At 34.2% G+C, this 13,070-nt stretch overlaps 1 protein-coding gene across 2 annotated transcripts in view; it reads left to right on the plus strand.

The window, feature by feature from the left end:
* The window catches only part of LOC594286 (cadherin-23), a 67,732-nt gene extending 57,161 nt beyond the window's left edge, over positions 1 to 10,571 (plus strand). For both annotated transcript variants that reach the window (XM_030979889.1, XM_030979890.1), the window contains exons 35-40: positions 729 to 797; positions 1,380 to 1,443; positions 2,869 to 2,993; positions 3,600 to 3,692; positions 5,405 to 5,461; positions 6,558 to 10,571. In XM_030979889.1, the coding sequence (XP_030835749.1) occupies positions 729 to 797; positions 1,380 to 1,443; positions 2,869 to 2,993; positions 3,600 to 3,692; positions 5,405 to 5,461; positions 6,558 to 6,780 (631 nt within the window). In that variant the 3' untranslated portion in view covers positions 6,781 to 10,571. The remainder of the gene's footprint in view (positions 1 to 728; positions 798 to 1,379; positions 1,444 to 2,868; positions 2,994 to 3,599; positions 3,693 to 5,404; positions 5,462 to 6,557) is intronic.
* The last annotated feature ends 2,499 nt before the right edge of the window (positions 10,572 to 13,070 follow it).

A 13,070-nucleotide genomic window follows, 5' to 3' on the forward strand; every position in this document is an offset into this window, starting at 1 on the left:
TTGCAGTTAAAAAAAGTTTATTGCCTAGGAAAAACCACTATTCATAAATGTTTCTCAAAGTCTATGTGAAAAAATGTACAAGCATAGTAGAGACATACAGTAATTTTAGTCAACAAATTGTACTTTCTTTGATGTGTGGATTCTTTCTTCTCTTCATCTTTTTGAAAATTATCTTACCTTCTAGCATTCCTTTCTATCTGCTTCCCAAAAGCAAGACATTTTTCCATGCTTTTGGGATAGCATAAACTGTGCTTGACAAACTGTGCTTTGCAATTCTCTTTTTTTCAGGCCATTCATATACTTATATGTATGACTCTTTTGTACATCTGTATATTTGTAAACATCCCTCAAAAATAAATATCTCACATTGTTTCACATGTGTTTGTTTCTCTCTTCCAATTTATTTCTCTCTCTCTTTCTCTCTCTCTCTCTCTCTCTCTCTCTCTTTCTCTCTCTTTCTCTCTTCAACTCTCTCTTTCTCCCTCTTTCTCTCTTCTCCTTTTCTCTTTCTCTTATCCCTATCCTGTTCTCTCTTATATATATATGTACCTGTCACTAGGTTTTGGGCTTTTAAATATCCCACATAACCTAGTTGCTAGAAAAAGAAGCACAGACAATTTGTTTACTATTGTCAACTCTGAATAAATTTTCATCACACAACTCTAATCTATTTCTAACCCATCTAACAGAAAGTCATTGAATTTCTTCCTATATCTTCTGTTTTTCAGGACAGAGATGTTGCTCCATGTAGTGGATGATGACACAAACACAGTCATTTCTCCATCAATAGTACAAGAGTAAGTACAGGTCCATTACATTTGTTTATAAATGGTTGACAATTTGAAAGAATTTACCCAAAAAAATCTTTGTCAATGACTTTTTTAATATGCATTCAGTCAATGTGTTGAGATGTTGTTTTGAAAAAGAGCGAAAATAAATTTAGTCATTCCTCATAATGAAGTACATTTAGGAAGTACATTTGCATTTAAGGAATGCTGGGAAACTGAACATTCTTTTCCTATAATGAAAACTAGTAATGAGTTGTAGAGTAGGCTTGCGGTTGCATTATGTGAGAGAGGGGGAGGGTTGGAGGGTCCTGAAAAGGACTTTTGGTAATCTTTCTATCTTGAGTGTGTGTAGTCCTGAAAAAGAATGAGTTCTTTCTTATCAGAGCCCACTATTCAAACATGAAATTGTATATTTAAGTACGCATCGACTGTCAGGCCTCCACGTGCTTTGTCAACACCTCAAAAAAGATTTAGAAATATTTCTGATGATGAGAACCCATGGTACTGTCATCTCTTTGATGGATTGTATTCAATTTCTAATTATATGTTGGAAAATTATTCTTATATGATATGTTTCTACATTTGTTACAGCATTATTGATCATGCATACGGATACACAGAGGAGCTGCTTTCTTACCATCTGTATGAAGTAGAGGTAGATGTGATTTATTGTTTTGGGCATATAGTCCTGGGCGGGGGGGGGGGGGGATGTTTAACAAAGACTAAAATCGACTTTAAGTTGGACTTCACTAGGGCAGGCCATTTTTGCCACTGGTTGCTTTCACCATTGGTCTCTCCATTATGATCTTTAGATAATATATTTTCCTTCAATAATGAACTATCAGAAAATGTAAATTCTGTAGATTTGTGACGTCAATTTATACTCCCTTCAGAGACCAATACCAGTAAACGGTAAGAGCAAACAGTGGCATGAACGGCCTGCCATACTAAAGTCCAACTTAAAGTCGATCTTTGTCTTTGTGAAACATCCCCCAGGTCTTGTTTTAACAGTCCTGGCATTTGGGCTATTCTTAAAAACTGTTCCTAAAATGAGAATATATAAGTTTATCTTATATTATCATATGTTTTAAAAAGTGAATGTGAGAGAGTCTAATGAATATGAACCCCTAAACAAAGTGTGGAAACTCAAGTTTGACTGATTATATCTCTTTTATCATGGGATAGTTATTGCTTTGTGGAGTATCATTAGAAAATATGTTTATTTTCTTCAAACTCAAGTTTGATTGATTGTAATTTTTTTGTCATGGGATAATTATTGCTTTGTTTAGTATCATAAGAATATGTTTATTTCTCTTTGAAATCAAAGTTGCAAAATTTGCTGGTAAGCATTAGCATTGCTATGCAGTGCTTTACACAGAAGCCCTATATGCTCTTGAAGGAAACAAGAATTAAATGCACAGCCGAACTAGTTGATACTAAACATAGCAATTGATATGCCATATAAAAAGAGTTATATTCAATCAAACTTGAATTTCCAAAAAAATTTGAGAGGCTTATAGTTTGTGAAATAATCTTTACCCATTGGAGAAGAAAAGCCTGAGATAATTGTTGAAAAATGACATTTTACTCAATTGATAAAAACTACGGTTTGTGAAGAGAAAAAAAACATTGAAATCCAAAAAGTATTTTGTGACATAACTAAGTAAGTAAGTAAGAGCTACTGATGGATGGATGGTGTATCCCAAAACAATGAGGCGTTAACACTTTCATTTTTGAAGGTAAATGTACTTTTTAAAGCCAATTTATTTGTATATTGGGACCAAGAAAGGTGTGTCTTTTCTTGATTGAATTCGACTATGATTTGATAAATTTCAAAGTTAAATAAAGAAATTCCAAAGTTAGATAAAAAACTCTTTTTGTATCAGGATAAACCATATCAAAATTACCACTTATCTCACAAAATATTATTAGTGATCCATGTTTGACTGTAGTGTAATTGTTGAACTGTCTTCTAGCACTATATGTTTATTAGGTTCCAAATGGTGAGTATGATTTAGATGTACCCAATCTTCACTCCAAATGAGTTGACTGTTCTTTTTTTTTTTTGTCATGTCTGCAGTTTAAAACCAAGCAAGTAGAGGCTGATGTTCTGTCAGCCTTACAGACCGCCAGTTTCTCTCTCGCGTTTTTGATGTTCCTCCTCCTCGTCTTCATCCTAGTGGCTTTTTACTGGATTGTCGCCGGGTAAGTATTGCGCTTTAAGATGACTACTGGTCGTGTGATAAGCATGTCATGAAAGGACAGTCTAATCAGCGGACAACATTGCGGATTGTAACATTGTGGAATCATAAGAGATAATAACAATTGACCCTACAGCAGATACAATGTCCAACAGTAGATGGCAACATTTCCACTTCTATAGAGAATGTAATTCCTTATTTTACTATACTATTGTTCAGGTTTCATGGACTCCCCCAATGATTTGATGAACTCTATATAGACACCATCATAATCTGTTACCTAAAGTTTATTGGTTCCGAAACTGCACTTTCTGTCGGACTCTCCAGTTCTAGACCTTGACCCATTGTATTAGTTTGGGAATCAAAAGTGCCTTTGCCAAATTTACCTATATGACTGGTGCCAAGTGTGGATCCACCACAGGGGGGGGGGGACTGCCCCCTCCCCCCCCCCCCCCCCCCCCGGGGCAAAAAAAGAAAGAATTCATGATTTTTTTATATCATAAAAAAATCATGAATTAGGCAAAAAAAAAATATATATAGTGCTCTTACCCCCCTGAACTTGAAACACTTGGATGAAAAATTATCGTCTTTTATCTTTCTGCATCACCAGGTATAGAAGGCGGATAAGAGCATTAGAAGCATTTGAAAAAGTTGAAAAGAAGGAAGCCCCTGCACCCGGTACTAACAAGTTTGCAGAGAACAAGTAAGAAGATCCTTATATCAATCTTTTGGCAAGTCCATGGTATGCGATTTGGTGTCCTGTACGTCATAAGATTTTAAAGTTTTACAAAGAGTTGATATATACGTATAAGATAGGAGACTGCAAACTTGTGATTGATTTGAGGACTTGCGATTGATTTGAATCAATTGTAAATCGTTGTAAGACAGGCCGTGAACATTAATTGAAATCAAATGTGCCTTTTTACTTCATATATATCTGGGCCCTGTTTCATAAAACTTGTTATCAATAACAAGTTACAATGACTGTTATAAGCTACTGAAATTGTGGCTTCTGATTGGTTGATAGCTAATTTTTCATAGAATTTTAGCATTTATTATGTTTTGTGTATTATGAAATAGGGCCCTGGTCTGATTAAAGCTCTAGTAGGGGTATCACCTTAACCCTTTCTGTACTGGGCTATTTTGAGCACCCACTGACTGGGGGGGGGGGGGCCTGGGAGGCCCCCCCCCCTATGATCTCGGCCGTCGATTGTCCGATGAACACGAAAATTTGCATGTTTGTAGATATTTACGTAAGGAACAAGATGGTATAATTCGTTTTTTCAGAATATGCACATTTTTGTCGTTAGCCTAATTAATTATGCAAAATGCGCTAATCTTATGCATTTTACAGAAAACGTGTCAAACTCCACTTTTTGAATGTTGAAACTCATTATTCATATGAAACTTCTTTTCTAACACAAAAAAGTTATTTTAATGTAATTAATAATGATAATTTATGCAAATTTTGATGTAATTTTTATTTTATTTTTTATTTTTTTGATGACATGGGCATACTAATTGTTATGTAACGCCTTACAGGTATATCCGATTTCGACGAAAATGGTATCAAAATGTGCGTAAGACTTGAGGGAAAAAAGTCATGAAACGACAATTCAAAATTCCAAGCGGTTGCGGCGCAATCTCTGAAAATGTCGAGGGGGGGCCTCCCAGGCCCCCCCCCCCAGTACAGTAAGGGTTAATAGAATGATCAGATAGTAAAATCTGAAATGGGATCTGTGGCGTATGGGACAGAGAAGCCTAAAGTTGCCATCTTATAAACCTTGAAACCTGTACAGAAAGTTCACTGAATGGAGAAAGTGGCCTTTACAGGCAGGTGGCCTTTAAACTTATGCTTCCTTTAACAATGAGAAACAATGTTTCACGGTAAAATCAAAATACAGGCTATACATGCGATGACAAGAGCTGGTTTAATAGCATAATGCAAACCAATTTTACATGTCCATGGTCAGTTTAACTCTTTGAATTGCATTGTTTAAAATACCTTGTGATACACATTTCCTAACTATGCCAGGGCATTGGTATTCCGATAAGTTTGCTTTCGATTATTCCGCAATGTTGATATTGGTAGGGCTTTGTTTTTCAATCAGTGTTCTTTCATAATGTTTATGTCATGATCATACTTGTTCTTTCTTTTCCTCATTCATTTGTGAAAATGTATCAATAAGCGAAATGAAATGGAAATAATGACATTTAAAAGAAAATTGTCATCATTATAACTAATGTATTCAGCATGAGCTAATTCATCATGTCTACTATAACATTCTTTCATATTCTGCAAGTATGCTACTGAATTGATGTTGTAGAAGAAAAATATTCTTTAGCACATATTGTAGACTAATTTTTGCAACCAAATGAAATATAGAATTAATAAGGTTTTGTTTACTCTGCCAGAAACCCTATATACAATCTCAACGCTGCTGATGTGAAGGAGCCACTTTACATTGATGTGTAAGTCCATTTTTGTTTTATGATATACCTCCTTATTATAATGTAGCTGAATGTATATTAGTTCCCTGCAAGACTGGAAGATGTACATTGTACGTCCACTAGATGGCGAACAACAGTGAGAAGGATCCTGTATTAGGATAATTTTATTTTCATGAGGATATTGTACTTTGGTAATGCAGTTTTATTATTATTATTATTATTTATTTGGCAAAAACAAAGAAAATCATTGAATACAAAACAGTACATTTGAAATTGCAGTTTAGTCATGTATGAATTCTGTTGTTGTTGAACCGATGAGAGGAGAAGAAAACTAGAAACAAAATACACAACTTTTTATGTCGACTCTCCTTTTTTTACCAATTTATTATCATTATTTAATTATTTATGTATGAATGATATACATGATGTCCATTTTACATATTCACTCTTTCCAGGGGAATTATTTTTGTTTAGAAATCTTAAAAAAAATATTATTTCATCCAATGCTTTCATTGAATGTGCAGAAATAGACAACAAAATACACCACTGTTTATACTGGGTTTTTCCCCTCTAGATGTATCAGTAAAAATATCCATTTTAAATGTATATATTCATCCATAAGGGGGAGGGATGATGTTTTTAAGAAATCTTTTATTATTATTTGATTAAATGATTTAAAGTAAATGTGCAGGGATGTAGCAAAATTTAAACAATACTCAACTGTAACATGCTGATGTATTTATCTATAAAAGAAAGACCCATTTTACATGTTCCTTTTGAGGAGGGGGGGGGGGGGTTAAAGAACTCCTTTATTATTTTTATTTTATTTTTCTTCTCTTTCTTCATGTCTTCCTTCTTGTTCTTCATCTTCTTCTCCTTCTTGTTCTTCATCTTCTTCTTCTTCTTCTTCTTCTTTATCTTCTTCTCCCTCTTGTTTTTCATCTTCTGCTTCTCCTTCTTCTTCTTCTTCCTCTTCTTCTTCTTCTTCTTCTTCTTCTTCTTCTTCTTCTTCTTCTCCTTCTTCTTCTCCTTCATTTTCTTCATTTTTTTCTTCTCCTTATTCTTCTTCTTCTTCTCCTTTTTTTTCTTCCATCATTTGCTGATATTGAATGTGCAGGGATGAAGCAGGCAATGAAGCTGTGGAAAGTCCCGGACCCAAAGAAGAAGAATTCCAAGAGGTGGAACTCGACTTTGATGCGGAACTCAACAATGAAACCAACGGAGAAGGCAATGACAAACTTCTTGCCGCTGTCCTAGATACATACGAGAAAAATACCGGTGTGAACCTTGGCTTTGATCCTGGAGAATCGAACCAGAATATCTACATGTCTGATGTATAACAACTTTTAATAATTTTCTTTGGACCCCATTAGAAATCAGCTAATGAATCAACTCTTATGGGTTATCATGTGAACGTACATGTATCTTTTCCATTGTGCACCTGTCATACAGGAGTGGACTGTATGAAATCACATTAACACGTTGACTACTGAGTTCTCTTATCCCCATAGCCTTAATACAGGGAACACCTGATCCCTGTAGGCAATGGGTTAATTACCTTAGTATACCATTCTGGAAATCGCCTGTGATTTATAAAAAAAAAAACATATTGATAATAATAATGACTGGCTCATTTTGGGGGTAATACAAAACTGTTTGGGTTATAAGTTATTGCTCTCGATATATCCACATTGCCCTATGAATATTCTTGGGCTATACTAGTGTACTCTCATAGATTGCCATTCAAAGCCAGTCAATATGATGTAAATGTAAATGTACAACTTCTTGACGGCAAATCAAATCTTCTCGTAAGAAGTCATTAGTGCTCTAATTTTAATCTAATTTGCCTTAACCTGTTGATTGCTGAATTTTCTCATTCTTATAGCCTTCCCATATTTGGATAAGTTATAGCAAAAGGTTGAATTTGTTTTTACATGATTTAAGATATGGGGTGCTATTCAGAAAAACAAAGTTATCTTCTACATTAGTAATACAATGTCATAATTGTCATAACAAATCAAAATTAGGACAAATCATGGTTAATGTCCTTGTAAAGCTGGCTGCATTCACATAACATTGAAAGAGACTTTAACATGTGCAAGCACCAAATGCTATTATTTTCAAGCATTTATAGCATTTTAATTTTGTAATGATAATAACCATCATTTTACCTATGATAACAAATAATACCGTTTTATGAATATGGCCCCAGAATGTCTACTTGTATTGTTAACACATAAATGATATGGCTGATGATGAAAGATAGAAGAACTGATGATAAAAATCCAATATATGTGTGATTAGATCACATGTAGATACATGTATTTCCATATATTTGTAGCTTTTTTAAATTGTCGCTTTATTGTGAAGTAATTGTGTCCTGAAATAGCTTGCATTTTCAACTCATTTTCAAGTAGCTTCACTTAGGATAATGATAGACTATTAAAGGTATGTCATTTGTTTTAGCATATATGCAACCTTCTTCAAATTGTATTGTAAAAAAACCATTTGTAATTTTTTTTCAGACAAATTCTGCTATTTTGTTTATAAAAAAATACTTTGACTGTATGATTTTTGCAGTAACAGTCTACATGTACTTTTAAATACAAGTGTTGTACAATAAATCTTGATTATTTCTCTAAAAATAACCTTCCATAAATTTGTTAATCATAATGAAAGATTATCCATATAGCTAGTATATTTGATACACTTACAGCTATACTGTACTGGAAGAACTACTGCAAAGCAGAGCCATTTATACAAAGATTTTGACCAACCCGGTCGGAGTACGGCACAATATGGCGACTACTGCTTTGTTATAGGACAAAAACAAAAGAATATACGCCATGTTGTGACCCAGTGAAACCAAGTTGGCCAAACTCTGTGTATATAGATGGCTCTGCTGCAAAGTACCCTTTAGCGCCATCTTAGGTGAGCTAGCTGTAGCAGTATGGTCTCGTAACTCGCTGCTTGAGTCCTCAAACTGCGAAGCAGAAATTAGGTATTGGGTTGGCAATTAACGGTGCACTAAATGTTCATCAGTTCAGTATCGCTTTAAATTTGAAGTGATGTGCTTGGTATGCATTGTTTTTAATGTTTTTTTGTTTTTTTGCCAGCTATTAATCTTGAAAAAAAGCAGAAGAAATATGCATACTGCAGAGGAAAATGAATTAGGTCACGGTTGGGAGCAGATATTTTACAGTCAGACCCATTTTATTGATATTGTTATTATTGACATGTGACTGCACTTTGCTAGCTCTTTTTGTTATATTCAGGACGATTTTAGTAAAATAAAAATTTAACAAGTGTTTACTATATTTAGCCAACAGTACTCAGATTGCAATTGTCATACATATACCTGCTACAGTCTTTGGTCATATAATGTGCTATGATTCTATGTTATATGATGGTTATGATGTTCTTGTTACAAATGTCATGAAAATGGATTCATTTTTGCTGCTAGCTCTGTACTATTTGGTTATTGAAGGTCATGATTAAAACCAGTCATTCTTTAAATGCTTTCTGTCTTGAGACAGGAGGGCATCAACACCCTGGCTGTGAACAGATTAGGTATTTCTTCACCAAGTGCCTCATCACAATCAGAACCTACATGTAATATTTGCCCTTGTTACTAAAGTACAGTCAGTACCACATTATTAGTTGTTGCTAGTTTAGAAAAGCGTCTCGTTTGAATAACTTTGTTTCGCAACAAATATATGTACACGAAAACTTTAAGAGTATGAATTGTCTGCTTGCAGTGCTTGGAATCCTTGTTCAGATATGGAACCGCAATACCGCAGAGGTTGTTTTTATGACGTTACATGGAATATGCTTTAAAATTCTTTATCTTATAACACATAGCTTAGTAAATAGTTGCGTAGGACTTTTGTTGCTCGCAATTGCCATTCATTTTAAAGTGTTAAAAAAACCCTGTGTTTTATCGAGTAATATCTGAACGAACCCTAATTTAAGCCTTGAAATAAGATAACTCAGATCACAGAAAACTGTTAATACTTGTAAAGAGAGGATCCAATTACATGTACCTTAAATCTTTAAAAAACAAGGAAATATAGGTGTTTTTTTTTAAAGGGGATGGGAATTCAAGTCCAATACATTAAATCTACATGTATGATCCCCCCCTCCCCTTTCCTCTGATTCGTCTCTGTCAAGTAATATACTGAAGTTATGGTTTCGTCAATGTATTCCGAGTGAGATTTCATTGTTCTTGTTATGTATTGCATAGTTCTAAACTGTACATGCATTAATGAAATCATTGTCGAGAATCCTTTTAACCATCAGCATTTGTCTTTTATGTGGTAATTATGAGTAACGTGTATTTACATTCAAAATGTTTCACATGAAATTGTGTGCCTCAGAGTCTTTATGAAAGTGATCTTAGAATTTATAGAATTTATATTTTGTTTTTTCGCCAAAATGTCAATAATGACAGCAGTTGTAAATAGTACTGAAATATGAATAAACAGTAACTATATTCAAATGTGATATTTACCACAAAGAAAATCTCTTGTAAACTACATCTGTAAGCTTGCGAGGGGCTTACTGACGTAGCGACACACACTGTATATAATGTACTACCCCATTCACATCGCCAAACCAACCTCAGACTGCATCCAACCCAGTTAAACAATCCATCGTTTCATAACGTGTAATTAGTTGAGTCTCCATAGACTGATGTAATATATAATTTTTTTGCCGAAGGGATAATGTAATTTATTTGGTCAGTCTGGTGTTGGTCTGTTGGTGTGACTCGGGTATAATTCTATCCATGAAAATGCTTTAATATGACATATTACTGTTGATTGGAAATTCCTGGCAAGGAGCATTGTGGAGAAGCATATGAATTGTATTACATCTGTAAACTGATACACTTTATTGCTAGAGTGTGGGGGAAATGTGCCGTTTACAGTTAGATATGCCATCAAAGAGTAAATGAGTAAAAATATATTAAACAATCAACGAAGGGATAAGGCTCATCAATCGTTACAAATATTTGTTTAGTGAAATAATCCATGCTTCATAATGCTAGTGTTTAAGCATACAGAGAAATAAAAGCTTGATGAAAAGAAAACGGTCTGGTTCATCCAGTACTTATCTACCTTTCCCAAAACAATTCCTTCATTATATCCATTCATTTTTTTAAAATGTGTTGTCGTTATTCTTGTTGTTTATATGATGCTGATGATGATTATGCATGTTTGTGTTGAGCAATTTAAAGTACTTAAATTAAAAAATTCAAACCAATTATGCCTCCCTGCCCCCCCCCCCCCAAAAAAAAATCGTCATGTTCACATAAATCTGTAATATCAATAGAAAATATACCAATTACAAGTGAATAATTCTGTCACATTTAAATTACCATAATACATGCATAAAAAACAAAGGAATGATTGCAATAAAGGAAGAAAGACACATTACTGCACTTGTATACATTTTACTTCAGAAAAGAACTTTTTAATTAAAACCGATTCATACATGTACATATAGGAACAATTAACAAGAAAGCCAACCGCTCACTTTACCCTGTGTAATATTATATCTAGGCACATACCTTGTTTTTTTCAAAGGAATATAACATCTGCACACATATAAAATATAGAAATATAAAATTTACACCATTCGTACATATCATTTCAATGAAAATCCTTTCAAAGTGAACCGATTTTCTTCTAATGCTTGATTATACTGGTCAGTACGACCAAAATCATTTTACAATCATCAAAATGCATTTTTTCCCAGGAACATAAAAACTAACAAATTTTATACAGGATAGAATGATGATAAAACTATACATTGATAATATAAATTTTCTATTTTCCCCCTATGAATCTTATTTCTTCACACCAGCATCCAGGTTAGATTGACAGTAATATGTTTTTGTGTAGATGCACTAATATACAGAGTGAGTCAGAAAAAATCTACCACTTTTTTAAAGTTGTATTGTTTGAAGTATGAATATTTAATCGTGGGGTTTCGTGATATGTCTTGATAGAGTTATCCTCCCAGTACATTTAGGTACCATTTTCATTTGAATCTTTAGAAAACTACATGGGGTATGGACTATGTTGCGTGTTAACTAGTAATCCCACATAATTCCCTTTTTTAATTAAACTACTAAAAAGCAGTATCCCTCCAGACAAGAAAACACTTAATAAATGATCACATCCAGACAAATTGATTATGGTTAAAAACTGGTTCTATATTCTATAATTTCACATAAGATACAATGATTACAGAATTATCAGAAACCTCTTCTGTCTATCTCAACAGTGACAGACAATTAAACTATCACTAGGCCCTTGGTAGTTACTATTAATAATCAAACATAGATAACTTCCAACAGCACATTAATGTAAAGGAGACTCAACTTAGTCACTATGGTATTAATGATTACCGCTGAATACAAGTCTCGAAATATCAGGAGTCTAGCTGTTCAGTACAACTTAAAACAGTACTAAAACAAGTCAGTTAAATATCATTCCCACTGCATGAATAATAACAGTCAAGAAAATACTACTCAAATCTAAGCTAGACAGCGTTTAGATTTACTTACATAGGCACGAAATATTGTGGTTCAAGAAACCGCTAAACAAATCTCTACTTGTGTATGTGTACGGAATGCACAACACGAGAATACAACAATATATCGGTGGATCTAGACTATAGCAGATCTAGATCAGTAGACCAGGCATAGGCCTAGAACTAGTGCAATTATAAACATGTAAAATATGTGTTAGTAAGCGTACGCACTCAACAACAGGCACTCAGTCAGTCAAAATAAGGCCTCACAATGATAAACAATGCAAAGCATAAATCACAATATAATTAACGTTACGTGAGTCATTGGAGTTGAATTCAAAGTAGATCTTCTTCAAGTTCTAGGTAGATGTAGAAACTAGCTAGTCAAAAACAGTGGTCGACGAGCTGGTTGTCGATCGCGTAGGATATGCAGACGATGATCGACGCTAGGTGAATACCACGATGATGAAGACGATGTTGAAGACAACGATGATGACAACAATGATGAAGACGACGCTGGTGAAGACAGCGATGATGAAGACAACGGTGATGAAGACAACGATGATGAATCAGTTAACAGATGAATACAATGATGATGCAGTCAATGTCAATAGATCAACTTCAGTGACTTGCGATGCAGGTCGAAGAATCAAATGTCGAGACAATATATATGAAGTCGATGATAAAAGGTTGTCAAACAATAATGCAGGTGAGAAAAACGTTAGATCATATTAAATGTTCTATTCTCACTGCTGGTGAATTAAAGTGTCGTCAATGCTGAACATCGAGAGAGTCAAAATATATCTTGCAAAACGTACAAAATGTAAATAGGTGAGCACGTCCACCGGGAATGGTCCGGGGACGTAGCAGTTCAATCCTCGTTGGATACAATTTTCTAGGTACAAATATCAACACAATAACAGCATGTGTGTATACCAATATTCAAACAGCTCACTGATTCCCGCACAGGAAAATCAGAAGAGCGCCAATCAACTACAGCGCGATTGGTTCAAAACAAGCGCACATGTATGTTAATAAGGCACGTGATCTAAATACTTATGAATAAATACGCGTACATCTATGTTAATTGGTC

This window comes from Strongylocentrotus purpuratus, unplaced genomic scaffold (assembly GCF_000002235.5).
Source record: "Strongylocentrotus purpuratus isolate Spur 01 unplaced genomic scaffold, Spur_5.0 spur5_scaffold_10, whole genome shotgun sequence".
Classification (NCBI taxonomy): Eukaryota; Metazoa; Echinodermata; class Echinoidea; order Camarodonta; family Strongylocentrotidae; genus Strongylocentrotus; species Strongylocentrotus purpuratus.